The sequence below is a fragment of the Oncorhynchus mykiss genome, chromosome 5 (genome assembly GCF_057628025.1).
Source record: "Oncorhynchus mykiss isolate SJ-2025 chromosome 5, ASM5762802v1, whole genome shotgun sequence".
Taxonomy (NCBI): domain Eukaryota; kingdom Metazoa; phylum Chordata; class Actinopteri; order Salmoniformes; family Salmonidae; genus Oncorhynchus; species Oncorhynchus mykiss.
The window spans coordinates 27,057,501-27,077,962 of NC_143026.1; the positions used below are offsets into that span (position 1 = coordinate 27,057,501).

The 20,462-nt window shown below is 51.1% G+C and overlaps 1 protein-coding gene across 1 annotated transcript in view; it reads right to left on the minus strand.

The window, feature by feature from the left end:
- Positions 1 to 20,462, minus strand: part of LOC110523515 (breakpoint cluster region protein) — a 146,584-nt gene that overhangs the window by 34,829 nt on the left and 91,293 nt on the right. Inside the window, exons 3-8 of the mRNA XM_036977154.2 lie at positions 19,286 to 19,390; positions 18,960 to 19,145; positions 15,748 to 15,855; positions 12,439 to 12,499; positions 12,113 to 12,165; positions 11,815 to 11,955 (exon numbers count right to left, since the gene is read on the minus strand). Coding sequence (XP_036833049.1) covers positions 11,815 to 11,955; positions 12,113 to 12,165; positions 12,439 to 12,499; positions 15,748 to 15,855; positions 18,960 to 19,145; positions 19,286 to 19,390 — 654 coding nt within the window. The remainder of the gene's footprint in view (positions 1 to 11,814; positions 11,956 to 12,112; positions 12,166 to 12,438; positions 12,500 to 15,747; positions 15,856 to 18,959; positions 19,146 to 19,285; positions 19,391 to 20,462) is intronic.

Below are 20,462 nucleotides of genomic sequence, written 5' to 3' on the forward strand. Positions count from 1 at the left end.
GCAGCCAGACTAATTAGCATTTTAATTAGGCATCTTCTGTTCGGCCCCCAACCCTCTACAACCACAATATGGCTGGCCAAGTCCCCTGGGGGGCCACTTGTGCTGCGCTCCTCCTGCACACTTCCACTAAACGCACGCTGACAGTCTCATATGTACGCTGTTGAAATGGTCCCCTCATTCTATATTATACTGGAGCATCATCAAATCACTACTCATCTAGGGCAGCATCCGTTATCATAACATGCTGACAGTCTCATATGTACGCTGTTGAAATGGTCCCCTCATTCTATACTATACCGGAGCATCATCAAACCACTACTCATCTAGGGCAGCATCTGTTATCATAACATGCTGACAGTTTCACACTGGAACAAACTGTTAACAATCCAAAACACGGCACCAAACTCATTAGTCTCCCCACTCCAAGGCCTAAATTCAATCAGATCAAGCGCTAACCGGCAATAGCCGACACCCGCATAGCTGATGTTTTGGTGGTGTCTGAGGTGCTACTGCGTTGGAGCTGTCCAATCGGTGAGCAGCTACTCCTGATCATTGTCACGAAGCCACACCTGTCCCACTCGCGTTAGAAGTTCAGAAAAAGAAAGTGTAGGCGATATAGAAATAATGTTGCTCACATTCCAGTGTTCCAACTTGTAAACAAGGCTGCATGGGATTTCTCTTAATGCGACTCTGTGCAGCCAATGGCAATGTCCGCTTTAGGTAGAATACCAGGAGCCTCTTGTGGATTTGACAGCTCTAACGCAGTTCCACCTCTGACACCGCCAAAACAACCACAATGAGGATGTTGGCTAAAGAGGATCTGATTGAAGACAGCTCTAAAACTCTCACTTCTTAATGAAAGCGCAATCTAGTCCAAAGCCCAGACCACCCTCTTCACCACCGCTTTCATGTCCTCCCATCAGGTCGGAGATAACGGACAATGAAATGTCACTCTGTGAACTTCGGGAGGAGTTTCATCCCTGGGCCAATCACTATAATAAACAACTGTATGAAGCTTCCTTCTATGGGCAAGTGGTGGTACTGTAAATGTCTGACTTGTTAGTTTCTTGCTGCGTTTTCTATTTGTTTTAACCCTTCTCCCTGTCATCGTAACCCTTCTCCCTGTCATCGTAACCCTTCTCCCTGTCATCGTAACCCTTCTCCCTGTCATCACAACCCTTCTCCCTGTCATCGCAACCCTTCTCCCTGTCATCGCAACCCTTCTCCCTGTCATCGCAACCCTTCTCCCTGTCATCGCAACCCTTCTCCCTGTCATCGTAACCCTTCTCCCTGTCATCGCAACCCTTCTCCCTGTCATCGTAACCCTTCTCCCTGTCACCACAACCCTTCTCCCTGTCATCGTAACCCTTCTCCCTGTCATCACAACCCTTCTCCCTGTCATCGTAACCCTTCTCCCTGTCATCACAACCCTTCTCCCTGTCATCGTAACCCTTCTCCCTGTCATCACAACCCTTCTCCCTGTCATCGTAACCCTTCTCCCTGTCATCGTAACCCTTCTCCCTGTCATCGTAACCCTTCTCCCTGTCATCACAACCCTTCTCCCTGTCATCGTAACCCTTCTCCCTGTCACCACAACCCTTCTCCCTGTCATCGTAACCCTTCTCCCTGTCACCACAACCCTTCTCCCTGTCATCGTAACCCTTCTCCCTGTCATCACAACCCTTCTCCCTGTCATCGTAACCCTTCTCCCTGTCATCGTAACCCTTCTCCCTGTCATCGTAACCCTTCTCCCTGTCATCACAACCCTTCTCCCTGTCATCGTAACCCTTCTCCCTGTCACCACAACCCTTCTCCCTGTCATCGTAACCCTTCTCCCTGTCACCACAACCCTTCTCCCTGTCATCGTAACCCTTCTCCCTGTCATCACAACCCTTCTCCCTGTCATCGTAACCCTTCTCCCTGTCATCGCAACCCTTCTCCCTGTCATCGCAACCCTTCTCCCTGTCATCGTAACCCTTCTCCCTGTCATCGCAACCCTTCTCCCTGTCATCGCAACCCTTCTCCCTGTCATCGTAACCCTTCTCCCTGTCATCGCAACCCTTCTCCCTGTCATCGCAACCCTTCTCCCTGTCATCGCAACCCTTCTCCCTGTCATCGCAACCCTTCTCCCTGTCATCGCAACCCTTCTCCCTGTCATCGCAACCCTTCTCCCTGTCATCGCAACCCTTCTCCCTGTCATCGCAACCCTTCTCCCTGTCATCGCAACCCTTCTCCCTGTCATCGTAACCCTTCTCCCTGTCATCGCAACCCTTCTCCCTGTCATCGCAACCCTTCTCCCTGTCATCGCAACCCTTCTCCCTGTCATCGCAACCCTTCTCCCTGTCATCGCAACCCTTCTCCCTGTCATCGCAACCATTCTCCCTGACCACAACCCTTCTCCCTGACCACAACCCTTCTCCCTCACCACAACCCTTCTCCCTGTCACCACAACCCTTCTCCCTGTCACCACAACCCTTCTCCCTGTCATCACAGCCCTTCTCCCTGTCATCACAGCCCTTCTCCCTGTCATCACAGCCCTTCTCCCTGTCATCACAGCCCTTCTCCCTGACCACAACCCTTCTCCCTGTCATCACAACCCTTCTCCCTGTCATCACAGCCCTTTCCCTGACCACAACCCTTCTCCCTGTCACCACAACCCTTCTCCCTGTCATCACAGCCCTTCTCCCTGTCATCACAGCCCTTCTCCCTGACCACAACCCTTCTCCCTGACCACAGCCCTTCTCCCTGTCACCACAACCCTTCTCCCTGACCACAGCCCTTCTCCCTGTCACCACAACCCTTTCCCTGACCACAACCCTTCTCCCTGTCATCGCAACCCTTCTCCCTGTCATCGCAACCCTTCTCCCTGTCATCGCAACCCTTCTCCCTGTCATCGCAACCCTTCTCCCTGTCATCGCAACCCTTCTCCCTGTCATCGCAACCCTTCTCCCTGTCATCGCAACCCTTCTCCCTGTCATCGCAACCCTTCTCCCTGTCATCGCAACCCTTCTCCCTGTCATCGCAACCCTTCTCCCTGTCATCACAACCCTTCTCCCTGTCATCGCAACCCTTCTCCCTGTTATCGCAACCCTTCTCCCTGACCACAACCCTTCTCCCTGACCACAACCCTTCTCCCTGACCACAACCCTTCTCCCTGTCACCACAACCCTTCTCCCTGTCATCACAGCCCTTCTCCCTGTCATCACAGCCCTTTTCCCTGACCACAACCCGTCTCCCTGTCACCACAACCCTTCTCCCTGTCATCACAGCCCTTCTCCCTGTCATCACAGCCCTTCTCCCTGTCATCACAGCCCTTCTCCCTGACCACAACCCTTCTCCCTGTCATCACAGCCCTTTTCCCTGACCACAACCCGTCTCCCTGTCATCACAACCCTTCTCCCTGTCATCACAGCCCTTCTCCCTGTCATCACAGCCCTTCTCCCTGTCATCACAGCCCTTCTCCCTGTCACCACAACCCTTCTCCCTGTCACCACAACCCTTCTCCCTGTCATCACAACCCGTCACCCTGTCACCACAACCCTTCTCCCTGTCATCATAGCCCTTCTCCCTGTCATCACAGCCCTTCTCCCTGTCATCACAGCCATTCTCCCTGTCACAACCCTTCTCCCTATCATCGCAACCCTTCTCCCTGTCACCACAACCCTTCTCCCTGTCATCACAACCCTTCTCCCTGTCATCACAACCCTTCTCCCTGTCATCACAACCCTTCTCCCTGTCATCACAACCCTTCTCCCTGTCATCACAACCCTTCTCCCTGTCATCACAACCCTTCTCCCTGTAATCGCAGCCCTTCTCCATGTCATCGCAGCCCTTCTCCCTGTCATCACAGCCCTTCCCCTGTCATCACAGCCCTTTTCCCTGACCACAACCCGTCTCCCTGTCACCACAACCCTTCTCCCTGTCATCACAGCCCTTCTCCCTGTCATCACAGCCCTTCTCCCTGTCATCACAGCCCTTCTCCCTGACCACAACCCTTCTCCCTGACCACAACCCTTCTCCCTGTCACCACAATCCTTCTCCCTGTCATCACAACCCTTCTCCCTGTCATCACAGCCCTTCTCCCTGTCATCACAGCCCTTCTCCCTGACCACAACCCTTCTCCCTGTCATCACAACCCTTCTCCCTGTCATCACAACCATTCTCCCTGACCACAGCCCTTCTCCCTGTCATCGCAACCCTTCTCCCTGTCATCGCAACCCTTCTCCCTGTCATCGCAACCCTTCTCCCTGTCATCGCAACCCTTCTCCCTGTCATCGCAACCCTTCTCCCTGTCATCGCAACCCTTCTCCCTGTCATCGCAACCCTTCTCCCTGTCATCGCAACCCTTCTCCCTGTCATCGCAACCCTTCTCCCTGTCATCGCAACCCTTCTCCCTGTCATCGCAGCCCTTCTCCCTGTCATCGCAACCCTTCTCCCTGTCACCGCAACCCTTCTCCCTGTCACCGCAACCCTTCTCCCTGTCACCGCAACCCTTCTCCCTGTCACCGCAACCCTTCTCCCTGTCATCGCAACCCTTCTCCCTGTCATCGCAACCCTTCTCCCTGTCATCGCAACCCTTCTCCCTGACCACAACCCTTCTCCCTGTCACCACAACCCGTCTCCCTGTCACCACAACCCTTCTCCCTGTCACCACAACCCTTCTCCCTGTCACCACAACCCTTCTCCCTGTCACCACAACCCTTCTCCCTGTCATCACAGCCCTTCTCCCTGTCATCACAGCCCTTTTCCCTGTCATCACAGCCCTTCTCCCTGTCATCACAGCCCTTCTCCCTGACCACAACCCTTCTCCCTGTCATCACAACCCTTCTCCCTGTCATCACAGCCCTTTTCCCTGACCACAACCCATCTCCCTGTCACCACAACCCTTCTTCCTGTCATCACAGCCCTTCTCCCTGTCATCACAGCCCTTCTCCCTGACCACAACCCTTCTCCCTGTCATCACAGCCCTTCTCCCTGTCACCACAACCCTTCTCCCTGTCACAACCATTTCCCCTGTCATCACAACCCTTCTCCCTGTCATCACAGCCCTTCTCCCTGTCACAACCCTTCTCCCTATCATCGCAACCCTTCTCCCTGTCACCACAACCCTTCTCCCTGTCATCACAACCCTTCTCCCTGTCTTCACAACCCTTCTCCCTGTCATCACAACCCTTCTCCCTGTCATCACAACCCTTCTCCCTGTCATCACAACCCTTCTCCCTGTCATCACAACCCTTCTCCCTGTCATCGCAGCCCTTCTCCCTGTCATCACAGCCCTTCTCCCTGTCATCACAGCCCTTCTCCCTGACCACAACCCGTCTCCCTGTCACCACAACCCTTCTCCCTGTCATCACAACCCTTCTCCCTGTCATCACAACCCTTCTCCCTGTCATCACAACCCTTCTCCCTGTCATCGCAGCCCTTCTCCCTGTCATCGCAACCCTTCTCCCTGTCATCGCAACCCTTCTCCCTGTCATCGCAACCCTTCTCCCTGTCATCACAGCCCTTCTCCCTGTCACCACAACCCTTCTCCCTGTCACAACCCTTCTCCCTGTCATCACAACCCTTCTCCCTGTCATCACAGCCCTTCTCCCTGTCATCACAGCCCTTCTCCCTGTCATCACAACCCTTCTCCCTGTCACAACCCTTCTCCCTGACCACAACCCTTCTCCCTATCATCGCAACCCTTCTCCCTGTCATCACAACCCTTCTCCCTGTCACCACAACCCTTCTCCCTGTCATCACAACCCTTCTCCCTGTCATCACAACCCTTCTCCCTGTCATCACAACCCTTCTCCCTGTCATCACAACCCTTCTCCCTGTCATCACAACCCTTCTCCCTGTCATCACAACCCTTCTCCCTGTCATCGCAGCCCTTCTCCCTGTCATCACAGCCCTTCTCCCTGTCATCACAACCCTTCTCCCTGTCATCACAACCCTTCTCCCTGTCATCACAACCCTTCTCCCTGTCATCGCAGCCCTTCTCCCTGTCATCGCAACCCTTCTCCCTGTCACCGCAACCCTTCTCCGTGTCACCGCAACCCTTCTCCGTGTCACCGCAACACTTCTCCCTGTCATCGCAACCCTTCTCCCTGTCATCGCAACCCTTCTCCCTGTCATCGCAACCCTTCTCCCTGTCACCGCAACCCTTCTCCCTGTCACCGCAACCCTTCTCCCTGTCACCGCAACCCTTCTCCCTGTCATCGCAACCCTTCTCCCTGTCATCGCAACCCTTCTCCCTGTCATCGCAACCCTTCTCCCTGACCACAACCCTTCTCCCTGTCACCACAACCCTTCTCCCTGTCACCACAACCCTTCTCCCTGTCACCACAACCCTTCTCCCTGTCACCACAACCCTTCTCCCTGTCATCACAGCCCTTCTCCCTGTCATCACAGCCCTTTTCCCTGTCATCACAGCCCTTCTCCCTGTCATCACAGCCCTTCTCCCTGACCACAACCCTTCTCCCTGTCATCACAACCCTTCTCCCTGTCATCACAGCCCTTTTCCCTGACCACAACCCGTCTCCCTGTCACCACAACCCTTCTCCCTGTCATCACAGCCCTTCTCCCTGTCATCACAGCCCTTCTCCCTGACCACAACCCTTCTCCCTGTCATCACAGCCCTTCTCCCTGTCACCACAACCCTTCTCCCTGTCACAACCATTTCCCCTGTCATCACAACCCTTCTCCCTGTCATCACAGCCCTTCTCCCTGTCATCACAGCCCTTCTCCCTGTCACAACCCTTCTCCCTATCATCGCAACCCTTCTCCCTGTCACCACAACCCTTCTCCCTGTCATCACAACCCTTCTCCCTGTCATCACAACCCTTCTCCTTGTCATCACAACCCTTCTCCCTGTCATCACAACCCTTCTCCCTGTCATCACAACCCTTCTCCCTGTCATCACAACCCTTCTCCCTGTCATCGCAGCCCTTCTCCCTGTCATCGCAGCCCTTCTCCCTGTCATCACAGCCCTTCTCCCTGTCATCACAGCCCTTCTCCCTGACCACAACCCGTCTCCCTGTCACCACAACCCTTCTCCCTGTCACCACAACCCTTCTCCCTGTCATCACAACCCTTCTCCCTGTCATCACAACCCTTCTCCCTGTCATCACAACCCTTCTCCCTGTCATCGCAGCCCTTCTCCCTGTCATCGCAGCCCTTCTCCCTGTCATCGCAACCCTTCTCCCTGTCATCGCAACCCTTCTCCCTGTCATCACAGCCCTTCTCCCTGTCACCACAACCCTTCTCCCTGTCACAACCCTTCTCCCTGTCATCACAACCCTTCTCCCTGTCATCACAGCCCTTCTCCCTGTCATCACAGCCCTTCTCCCTGTCATCACAACCCTTCTCCCTGTCACAACCCTTCTCCCTGACCACAACCCTTCTCCCTATCATCGCAACCCTTCTCCCTGTCACCACAACCTTTCTCCCTGTCACCACAACCTTTCTCCCTGTCATCACAACCCTTCTCCCTGTCATCACAACCCTTCTCCCTGTCATCACAACCCTTCTCCCTGTCATCGCAGCCCTTCTCCCTGTCATCGCAACCCTTCTCCCTGTCACCGCAACCCTTCTCCGTGTCACCGCAACCCTTCTCCGTGTCACCGCAACCCTTCTCCCTGTCATCGCAACCCTTCTCCCTGTCATCGCAACCCTTCTCCCTGTCATCGCAACCCTTCTCCCTGTCATCACAACCCTTCTCCCTGTCATCACAGCCCTTCTCCCTGACCACAACCCTTCTCCCTGTCACCACAACCCTTCTCCCTGTCATCACAGCCCTTCTCCCTGACCACAACCCTTCTCCCTGTCATCACAGCCCTTCTCCCTGTCACCACAACCCTTATCCCTGTCACCGCAACCCTTCTCCGTGTCACCGCAACCCTTCTCCCTGTCATCGCAACCCTTCTCCCTGTCATCGCAACCCTTCTCCCTGTCATCGCAACCCTTCTCCCTGTCATCGCAACCCTTCTCCCTGTCATCACAGCCCTTCTCCCTGACCACAACCCTTCTTCCTGTCATTACAACCCTTCTCCCTGTCATCACAACCCTTCTCCCTGTCATCACAGCCCTTCTCCCTGACCACAACCCTTCTCCCTGTCACCACAGCCCTTCTCCCTGTCACCACAACCCTTGTCCCTGTCATCACAGCCTTTCTCCCTGTCACCACAACCCTTCTCCCTGTCACAACCCTTCTCCCTGTCACAACCCTTCTCCCTGTCACCACAACCCTTCTCCCTGTCACAACCCTTCTCCCTGTCACAACCCTTCTCCCTGTCATCGCAACCCTTCTCCCTGTCATCGCAACCCTTCTCCCTGTCATCGCAACCCTTCTCCCTGTCATCACAACCCTTCTCCCTGTCATCACAACCCTTCTCCCTGTCATCACAGCCCTTCTCCCTGTCATCACAGCCCTTTTCCCTGACCACAACCCTTCTCCCTATCATCACAACCATTCTCCCTGTCATCACAACCCTTCTCCCTGTCACAACCCTTCTCCCTGTCATCACAACCCTTCTCCCTGTCATCACAACCCTTCTCCCTGTCATCACAGCCCTTCTCCCTGTCATCACAGCCCTTCTCCCTGTCATCACAGCCCTTCCCCTGTCATCACAGCCCTTCTCCCTGTCATCACAGACCTTCTCCCTGTCATCACAGCCCTTCTCCCTGTCACCACAACCCTTATCCCTGTCATCACAGCCCTTCTCCCTGTCATCACAGCCCTTCTCCCTGTCATCACAGCCCTTCTCCCTGTCACCACAACCCTTATCCCTGTCATCACAGCATTTCTCCCTGTCATCACAGCCCTTCTCCGTGTCACCACAACCCTTCTCCCTGTCATCACAACCCTTCTCCCTGTCATCACAGCCCTTCTCCCTGTCATCACAGTCCTTCTCCCTGTCATCACAGCCCTTTCCCTGTCATCACAGCCCTTCTCCCTGTCATCACAGCCCTTCTCCCTGTCATCACAGCCCTTCTCCCTGTCACCACAACCCTTATCCCTGTCATCACAGCCCTTCTCCCTGTCATCACAGCCCTTCTCCCTGTCATCACAGCCCTTCTCCCTGACCACAACCCTTCTCCCTGTCATCACAGCCTTTCTCCCTGTCATCACAGCCCTTCTCCCTGTCATCACAGCCCTTCTCCCTGTCACAACCCTTCTCCCTGTCATCACAACCCTTCTCCCTGTCATCACAACCCTTCTCCCTGTCATCACAACCCTTCTCCCTGTCATCACAGCCCTTCTCCCTGTCATCACAGCCCTTCTCCCTGTCATCACAGCCCTTTCCCTGTCATCACAGCCCTTCTCCCTGTCATCACAGCCCTTCTCCCTGTCATCACAGCCCTTCTCCCTGTCACCACAACCCTTATCCCTGTCATCACAGCCCTTCTCCCTGTCATCACAGCCCTTCTCCCTGTCATCACAGCCCTTCTCCCTGTCACCACAACCCTTATCCCTGTCATCACAGCATTTCTCCCTGTCATCACAGCCCTTCTCCGTGTCACCACAACCCTTCTCCCTGTCATCACAACCCTTCTCCCTGTCATCACAGCCCTTCTCCCTGTCATCACAGCCCTTCTCCCTGTCATCACAGCCCTTTCCCTGTCATCACAGCCCTTCTCCCTGTCATCACAGCCCTTCTCCCTGTCATCACAGCCCTTCTCCCTGTCACCACAACCCTTATCCCTGTCATCACAGCCCTTCTCCCTGTCATCACAGCCCTTCTCCCTGTCATCACAGCCCTTATCCCTGTCATCACAGCCTTTCTCCCTGTTATCACAGCCCTTTTCCCTGTCATCACAGCCCTTCTCCCTGTCATCACAGCCCTTCTCCCTGTCATCACAGCCCTTCTCCCTGTCATCACAGCCCTTCTCCCTGTCACCACAACCCTTATCCCTGTCATCACAGCCTTTCTCCCTGTCATCACAGCCCTTCTCCGTGTCACCACAACCCTTCTCCCTGTCACCACAACCCTTCTCCCTGTCACCACAACCCTTCTCCCTGTCACCACAACCCTTCTCCCTGTCACAACCCTTCTCCCTGTCACCACAACCCTTCTCCCTGTCATCACAGCCCTTCTCCCTGTCATCACAGCCCTTTTCCCTGACCACAACCCTTCTCCCTATCATCACAACCCTTCTCCCTGTCATCACAGCCCTTTTCCCTGACCACAACCCTTCTCCCTATCATCACAACCCTTCTCCCTGTCAACACAACCCTTGTCCCTGTCACAACCCTTCTCCCTGTCATCACAGCCCTTTTCCCTGACCACAACCCTTCTCCCTATCATCACAACCCTTCTCCCTGTCAACACAACCCTTGTCCCTGTCACAGCCCTTCTCCCTGTCATCACAGCCCTTTTCCCTGACCACAACCCTTCTCCCTATCATCACAACCCTTGTCCCTGTCAACACAACCCTTGTCCCTGTCACAACCCTTCTCCCTGTCAACACAACCCTTGTCCCTGTCACAACCCTTCTCCCTGTCATCACAGCCCTTCTCCCTGTCATCACAGCCCTTCTCCCTGTCATCACAGCCCTTCTCCCTGTCATCACAGCCCTTCTCCCTGTCATCACAGCCCTTCTCCCTGACCACAACCCCACTACTAGCTCTGATTAACCTCTGAGCCGGTCTGAAACAGAGCTAACAACAGGATCACTGCTATTTTGACTCAGTCATTAACAGCTTTCACTGTTTGTGGGACCGATGCACTGGAGGTCTTGTCACTTAAGCATTCTCCGGAGTAGCCGATGATTGTGGACTAAAGGCTGAAGTAGCGCATCGTGTCACTGGGGAAGGATAATGACCGGGCGTTCCTGTAAGACTGGAGACATCCCAAGTCGACTGTTCTGCATCCCAAATGGCAACCTATTCCCTATATAGCCCACTACCCTATGAGCCCTGGTCAAAAGTAGTGCAATTTAAAGGGAACAGGGTGCCATTTGGCATGCATCCTATATTTGTGTATATATAACATAGTAGGGTAAAGCACACACACACCCTAGGAATATTCTCACACACTAGCTAATGCACAGTATAATGAGGCCATTGATTTCCATGCACTCGTTTCATGTATCCATTATCAATATTTGATGATCAGTGTGGTCTGGGCAGACAGAGTTGCAAATGGGGATATCGGGGTAGGGGGCGGGTAAGAGGGGTGATGATGGGGTGCAGTAATGACCCCCCCATGTGCAGAGAGAGGAGCCTCATCATGAATATTTAATATGAACTCTCCCAGTCAGAGAGACGGGGCTCGTTATGGGGCATTACATGTCACGCCAGCTGTCAATAAACTGACATCCATTAATGTACCACTCCCACCCGGGTCGGCAGTCTCTAGGGGGAAGATGTGGGGTTGGAGGGATGGAGATCCAGCACAGAGAGCAAACAGTAGGCTTCCTAATAGGCATGCGCAGGGGATTCTGTATTATTACCATATTTGGGCATAGATTGAGTTTGACACCGTTTTAGATCGACTACCGGGTCGTTGTCAGGGCAGGGCAAGGTCAATCTACCAGTGGTGAGTTACTGATCAATGACGTAATACCATACCCTCAGCATAGACCTAGAATTATAGAACGGTCCCACTTCTACCCTATGGCCCAAAGCCAAATCATATAAAGCTCTGCAAAAGTCTATTGATTAAGAACATCCAACAACACAAAAATACAGCAGAGCTCTGGATCCATATTCTTAAAGCATCTCAGAATTGGAGTGCTGATCTAGGATCAGGTGCCCACTGTCCATGTAATCATATTTGTTTATTACCGAAAAAGCCCAAACTATCCCTGATCAGCACTGCTCCTCACCTCTCCCTTCTTGACAGTCATGGACTGGCGTCTGGGCGTGGTCTCCTCGTTGATGCTGGACAGGAAGTTCTGGGAGATGCGGAGTGCGTCCTGGAGCAGGGGGTGGTCTGGGTGGCTGGAGGGCGTGTGCTTCAGCAGGTCCTACAGGCACACCCACAGACACACGGTTACCGTGTGTTACAGAGACAGTCTTTAAACATCCTGAGGTGTGAGGTTCACAGAGTTACCAGTACATACAAAAATAGCAGGAGAACAAACAAAAAGCAAGCTGTGTGTTTGGGGGCTGCCTTATACTCACATGCAGTACCAGGGTGCTACGAGTAACTCTGTCCACTGGTTTGTACAGGAGAGCTTTGGGAGAGAAAGGAGAGACAGCAGCATGAGCTACAACATAGCCCCTCCAACTAGGTCAGATAACTATGACATGACACTAGTCAAATAAGTGCTGTTACTAAAAATGAGCCCGTCTATTTTTCTGTGGCAGTGATTTAGTCTGAGTCCCAAATGGTAGCCTATTCCCTATATAGTGCACTACTTTTGACCAGAGTAGTCAGAAGTATAGGACTATATAGGGTGCCCTTTTAGACAGAATGTAAATGTTCAGTTATACTGTGGGCTACTTACTCTCCAGAGAGTTCTTGGCTGACTGGTCCTTCACGTCCTTGGTGCTCCTCACCTTGAGGTTCTGTCGGGACACAGAATGAGTGAACAGTGGACAACATTACACAGAGGAAAACTTGATGCTGATCAACATACAACCGATATGGTGCTTGGCAAATGATAACAGCCTGGCACCTTGGCTTGATGTAGTGCTTCATGTCTTATAGTCTGTCCCAAATGGCACAGTATTCCCTATATATAGTAGTGCACTACTTCTGATCAGAACCCCGCGGGTCTTGGTCAAAAGTAGTACACTATAAATGGAATAGGGTGCCATTTGGGATGCAGTGGCCCAGCAGTAATGAGACAGACACACTCTCCTCAGCCTAACTCCTAATTCAACGTACCCTGCACCCAATAAGCCATCGTCAGCATTTTTCACACAGTCACATTCAGATTGCAGAGAGACATGCATCATTACATATCCCATTAAAATACTGAATGATTGATTCTCTGCCTTAAATCCAGTCACCATCTTAAAGGGACACTTCAGGATGTTGGAAATGAGGCCCTGTTATCTACTTCCCCAGAGTCAGATGAACTCCTGGATGAAAAAGTGGTTTATTTGTGTGCAGTTTGAAGGAAGTTGGTAACTAGTGCTAGCACTATTGCTAACTAGCGCAATAACTGGAAGTCTATATAATCTGCTAGCAAGTCAGTTAAGAACAAATTCTTATTTTACAATGACGGCTAGGAACAGTGGGTTAACTGCCTTGGTCAGGGGCGGAAGGACAGATTTTTACCTTGTCAGCTCGGGGATTCGATTTAGCAACCTTTCGGTTACTGGCCCAACGCTCTAACCACTAGGCTTCCTGCCGCCAACATCCCGAAGTATCCCGTTAATGTTCACCGGTGGCTTTGGCACAAGATTTTACGTACCAGCGGTCGTGACTACACAGACTTTAGTCCAAAATATCTGTCCAAAATAAGCCCTTGAAAAAACTGCTAGTCAAGAGATCGTAGTGAAATTGAAATGTGATTATTTAACACATTCACACCTGTAGCCTGATAAGCAATGAAGCGTTTCACCACGTGTAACCCCAGCTTCGTACATCATCGTCTACACTGTTTCTCCTTGCCTTGGCATTATGCTTCTCTGTTCAGGCAATTACACTTCCTGTCTGAGAGAGACGTTCTTCCACTAGCATGGCTGGGCCCTTCAGGCTACAGTAAAGCTCTGTTTTGTGGTTAAATTAATATATTAGCCTGTCATGGTTCATCTGCACATAGGTAAGATTGAGTGCACTTCCATACTCCAGGGTTTCTAACACTGGCCGCCGGGGACTCAACCAGAAACCCAAGAAAATATTACCCACCACCTCCCTCTGCATTGGTTCCACATCACTGCAGAACACACAGATCACAGACACACAGGCAGGCAGGCAGGCAAACAGTATAATAATAATACAATTCAAGTGTGTTCTAATGGCAATCAGAGGCGTCATGCCCATAGGGGGCAGAATGACACAGGCCCCCTCAGATTTGATTTTAACTGCCGGTGATGGGAAGGACTCACAGGAGGTATATCTGTAAATTGTATCAAGCTATGTAGCATACTGATTCCTTCTTGATTAATAAAATTAAAATGTTTTGTTGTTTCTATGTAGTACTAGCCACGTAGATATTGTATGAAGTTGACTTTAGCGAGCCAGCTAGATAGGTTCCCAATCTCCCAACTAGCTACCAAGCCATTTCAGGTTAGAGTAACTTATCTAACTATCTTAGCTGACATGCCTACTGGCAAGGTTGCTAGATTTTAGAAAAGTAAGCAATTACTAAATGCACTGAATAAGATTCCTTTCAATCTTTTACGCAGGTTTTAGCGGAGATGCAGAGAAGCATATTTAGGGTCGCAGTTGTACTAAACTCCTAAGGCTTAAAAGTTCTTCAAGAATCAATTTGCATCATTCATCAAAATGACAATTGAACAGGTAATGTGGTATGCTTAGATAACCTATGGAGAGAAAAAAAATAGAATTAGGCATAATGATTATGGCTCTAGACTGCAAGAAAATGCTGTTTCAGGTGTTTGAAAAATGCTAAATTCTCCACCATCCATCCATCTATCCATCCACACGTACTTCATGCCCCCTCTAAAATAATGGGTTCATGACACCCCCGAGGGCAATGGCTGTGAAATTGTGTGGGTGGTGGCGGTGAAGGGGTTTGTGGGTAAAACAAATAGAATAAAGCTGTTGAGTTTGATACCCCACTGTCCTCTTTACACGAGTAGATGTGAAATGTTCTCCCAACGATTTTCCCTGTGTGCTTAATGGCCCACTTTCACAGTCTCCAACCATCCTCTCTGTCTGTCTCTCTACGCAGCGTGACAGAGTGACCTGGGGCTGGGCCACAAAGCCGCTTCCTAAGAGCTGGAGAAAGAGCTACTTTCCTCTCAGGAGGAGAGAGCTTGAAGAGAAACATTTATTTTCAAGCTGTCACTTTGAGGATGTGGGAGGCTGAGTGTGTTCATATACTGTTAGTGGAGGGATGTTTCTTCCTTCCCACTCATATCCCATCACCCCATTTCCAAAACAAGAGGTGTACCCCCTAGCCCCCATAGTCAAGATGAAAGGACAAATCCAGACCAGTAGTCAATACCTCCTTGCTTCCATACCTCCCCCACTCGCTCCCTTCCTCCTTCTCTCACCTCCCTGTCCCCTCTCCTCCCATACCTCCCTGTCCCCTCTCCTCCCATACCTCCCTCCCTCCCTCACTCCCTCCCTCACTCCCTCCCTCCCTCACTCCCTCACTCACTCCCTCCCTCACCTCCCTGTCCCCTCTCCTCCCATACCTCCCTGTCCCCTCTCCTCCCTCACCTCCCTGTCCCCTCTCCTCCCTCACCTCCCTGTCCCCTCTCCTCCCATACCTCCCTCCCTCCCTGTCCCCTCTCCTCCCTCACCTCCCTGTCCCCTCCCTGTCCCCTCTCCTCCCTAACCTCCCTGGCCCCTCTCCTCCCTCACCTCCCTGTCCCCTCTCCTCCCATACCTCCCTCCCTCCCATACCTCCCTCCCTCCCTCCTTCCCTCACCTCCCATACCTCCCTGTCTCCTCTCCCCCCTCACTCCCTCACCTCCTTGTCTCCTCTCCCCCCTCCCTCACCTCCCTGTCCCCTCTCCTCCCATACCTCCCAGTCTCCTCTCCTCTCCTCTCCTCTCCTCTCCTCTCCTCCCTCCCTCCCTCCCTCCCTCCCTCCCTCCCTCCCTCCCTCCCTCCCTCCCTCCCTCCCTCCCTCCCATACCACCCCATCTACCTCTGTGCCAGTTCCCATTACCTCAGAGATTTCAGCGAACTGCGTGTTGGCCTGACAGCACTTCTCAGCCGTCTCCACAGCAACCTCGTAGTTGTCCACAAAGGCCCGGTAAACTCCCAGCTGGCTGGCCTGTTGAATGGACGGGAAGGGTGCGAGAGAGGACAAAATACAAAAGCCACATTAAAACACAGTCACCACTTTCCATAGCCCATATTTACCAAAACAGGCCTTCTGTTTGCATTGCTGTTTTGGGGGAAAGAAGGACATGTTGGCATAATCACAACATGAGAAATGGCAGCTACAACTCAACAACAGAGTTCACCATAATGAGTGGAGAAAAAAAATGTGTTTGGGACACAGTTCGACAGACGGGGCAATGTCATCATCGCCACAGGAAACACCAGCGTTTCCGTGGCGCAGTCCCGGCCTACGGCTGTTGCCATGGTAGCGGCGGAGTGGAGGCCTACGCTGGGGTGAGTAATGAGTGTCCTGGGTAACAGTTGCTGTAAAAACACATTTGAAAATCTCATTCAGCCGTCCTAACTCCTTGAAACTCTGCCCGTCAGTAACACTATCCATCTCCTTAGCGCTCAACTGCCCAATCCATTCTCCTGAATACAAGCCTGACAGCAATGGATGAAGAGGGGGGTAGAGTGTGTAATGACGAGAGAGGGGGCAACAGAGGCAAATGCAAAAATGTTTTACACACACACACCAACACACGTACGAACACACACACACACACACAGCTACACACACAGCACCAAGGTAGCTTAGTGTGCCCCTGAAGAATAGTCTACAAGAACACAGTGTTCAGGACACAATATGCTTCTCTACTTCACCTTAGCACTGGTCCACCTGCACCTGCTCATGAATATCTCCAGGTCATTGTACGTAGATGACAGACAGCAGGCTGCCAGCGGCTGCCAGAACCTGTTCCTAAAAACCTTCTCCTTTCTTTACTTTCTAGCATCACCTATGAGCTCATCCCATTCCCACACATTATCATCCTGGCGTGACCCCTGACCTTTACAGTATTTCCTGTCCCCTGGAGTCACGCTGAGACAATCGATTTTGTCCCACAGTCGAAAGAAACCCACGTTTTTCCAGGAGCTGCTAGAAGTTGAAGCGGTAAGCAATTTTCCCCCACCAAGCAATCCTATCCCCACTGCGTCTGAGTCCTGCCTCGGGCCAGAATAAATCTGCACCACAGTGGACAGGAATTCAGAGCGTGACAATCCCACTATGGGCGGGGAGGAGCCGGAATGGCGGTAATAGCGCTGCAGACAAGGAGCAGTTGGAGCCGTTCGACACACACAGTTGCTGGCTGGCTGTATGGTGATGTAAGATGATGAGTGCAACCGCATGGTTGGGATGCTTTTCTTATCTAGCACAGACTGGGAGGATGATGTCATCAACAGCACAAGAATGGACTCATAACATGTATGTCGGTGTACATATTGTATATTCTGTGTGTAAAGATGCTACAGGATTACTCTTGAAATTCCCCATTCATATGCACCTATCCTAGATAAAGAAAAGTCTCCATGGTGTATTCATAGACCTATATAAGAAACAGCAGAGAGGACTGTACCATTAGGGGAAAACAGTACAGTGTATTATTTAGCCCCATTTTGGGGCTTTAAGGGAGTGTGAGAATACTTCTCTCTTGACACCCGCTCTCATAACCTGTCATTAACCTTTTTTCATTTTTTCCCCCCTTCTTTCTGGTAGTGATGAGCTGTTACTTTTCCTCCGGCTGCCTGTCTGTTACAGAGACTTCACAGACAGGGGGAGACAGCTCTATCAGAGAGACTCAGCCTAAATCTGCTAGCTGCTCCCCTCACCCACTCTCCTCCATCCTCTCCCCTCACCCACTCTCCTCCATCCTCTCCCTTCACCCACTCTCCTCCATCCTCCCCCCTCACCCACTCTCCTCCATCCTCCCCCCTCACCCTCTCTCCTCCATCCTCTCCCCTCACCCACACTCCTCCCTCCTCTCCTCTCTTCTCATCCTCTCTCCTCCATCCTCTCCCCTCACCCACTCTCCTCCCTCCTCTCCTCTCTTCTCCTCCTCTCTCCTTCATCCTCTCCCCTCACCCACTCTCCTCCCTCCCCTCCTCTCTTCTCATCCTCTCTTGCTCCCCTCCTCCACCCTAAATGGCTGTCATGTAAGGAGAGTTTTCCTGCGGTGTTGGCATCTTCTTCCCCTGATGTCTGGCGAGAGGAATTGGGGGAAAGATGTATTTTGTTATGAGGGAGATAAAGAGATTGATAGAGAAAGGCAGAACGAAAAAGAGATAGAGAGAGGAACTAACGGACTGCTCCTCTACTGTAGCCTACAACCTTTGAATCCATGTGGCTCCTCTTTCAACGCTTGTCTGCTGGGAGACGCAAAACGCAGCCGTTGATGCCACTGCTTATCATAGCAGACACAGACAAGAGAGATGGAGTAGAAAAACGAACAATTAATAAATAAATGCAGAAAAGGATTCCGGCGTGTGCCGCCCTGACAGTATTACAGACAAATGAAATAGTCATTGTTCAGGCCTCCGGGGAGAGCGGGCTTTGTGAAGATAATTGGAGGGAAGAGAGAGAGAAAAGTCCCCTAACGCTCAGTGTATGGCACTATTTATAGGCTGCTTCTTAGAGACATAGAGCACACAGTGTAACATTAGTCTCAGAGCTCCCTGGGTAGAAAAGACAGCATTGTGACATTCTACTTCTTCATGTGCACTGTCCTCGTACACACAGCACTCATGATAGGCTAGACTCGGGCTCTACTTCTGCAGTGACTGCATGAGCATTAGGGGGATAAACAAGTGGTTAATTCAGGGTTAATTGACCCGTTGTGAACATGATGAAATGGGCCCAGTCAGTACAGGTTTGGCTCTGGCCTCCGTGGCAGAAGCTCTCAGGTCAGGAGGAGAGAGGCTATTCCATCTGTCCCTAAAATAAGTTGCACCTCATGAGGTTGATCAATGTGATTTGATTTAACATTTCTTCCATTCAGATTACGGATGCTGCTGTGAGTTATGACACAGAGCCACACAGAACCACAGGGAGACTGTATAATGCATAAGGGTCCTGTGTCATTCTGAATGAGGCTCATGATGTCATGTTGCCATGCAGCCAGGTCCAGGGAGGGAGTCCTCTGTCATCCTGAGTCAGGCTCCAGGCTCCCACAGACACAGGGCAGGGGAACACCCCAGGGATCTGTCTTATGACCTCACCTGTTTCTGGAAGAGGTCCCCCACGCGCTGGTGGTGGCTCCACTGCTGCACCCGGGGGAGCAGGCCGTCGTAGAACTCCTTGTGGACCTCGTAGAGCTCGGGTACTTTGAAGAAGATGGTCTCGATCTGGGGGATGGTCAGCACGGGCTGGGACGTGGTGGCTGCTGCCTTCAGAGGCTTCATAGGCTGAGAGAACAGGTGACAGAAAGAGAGAGAGAGAGAGAGAGAGAGAGAGTTTGTACTGTGTGTGTGTACATGTATGTGTACATGTATGTGATACATAGAGCATTCATGGAAAGTCCTGTGTGTGTGTTCCAGCTTCTCACCAGTAGCAGTGCCTCCAGGTGGCTTAGGTAGGTCTCCTCGCTGGCTAGGATCCCAGACAGAACCCACTTCCTCATCTCCAGGCCTTTCTCTAGGTCCAACTCCGTCTGCAACAAACACAGGAAACCACTATGAAAAATTGCACACACAAGTACTGTACAGACAATGCAAACAAAACATGACCATTAGTCTGATGACAACAAAGTAGTGGGTAGAAAGAGGATCTTTACAGGGCCTTCAGAAAGTATTTATACTCCTTGACTTATTGACTTGATACAGCCAGAATTCAAAATGGATAAAAAAAAATAAAAAAACCTACACACAAAACCCCATAATGACAAAGTGAAAACATGTTTTTAGAAATGTTTGCAAATTTATTGAAAAAGAAATACAAAAATATCTAATTTACAAAAGTTAGAATCACCTTAGGCAGTGATTACAGTCGTGAACCTTTCTGGGTAGGTTTCTAAGAACTTTGCACACCTGGATTGTACAATATTTGCCCATTATTATTTCGAAAATTCTTCATGCTCTGTCATATTGGTTGTTGATCATTGCTAGACAACCATTTTTCAGGTCTTACTGTAGATTTTCAAGCAGATTTAAGTCAAAACTGTAACTTGACCACTCAGGAACATTCACTGTCTTCTTGGTAAGTCACTCCAGTGTAGATTTGTCCTTGTATTTTAAGTTATTGTCCTGCTGAAAGGTGAATTCATCTCCCAGTGTCTGGTGGAAAGCAGACTGAATCAGGTTTTCCTCTTGGATTTTGCCTGTGCTTAGCTCCATATAGAGAGTGGTACTCAGTAATGTGTTGTATTGGATTTGCCCCAAACATAACACTTCATATTAAGGACAAAAAAGTGAAATGCTTTATCACATTTTTTGCAGTATTACTTTAGTGCCTTGTTGCAAACAGGATGCAAACCTCCCTGGTCTTTGTGGTTAAATCTGTATTTGAAATGCACTGCTCGACTGATCGACTTTACAGATAATTGTATGTGTGGGGTACAGAGATGAGGTAGTCATTCAAAAATCACTATTATTGCACACAGAGTGAGTCCATGCAACTTATTATGTGATTTGCTAAGCACATTTTTACTCCTTAACGTTAGGCTTGCCATAAACAAAGGGGTTGAATACTTATTGACTCAAGACATTTCAGCTTTACATTTTTTA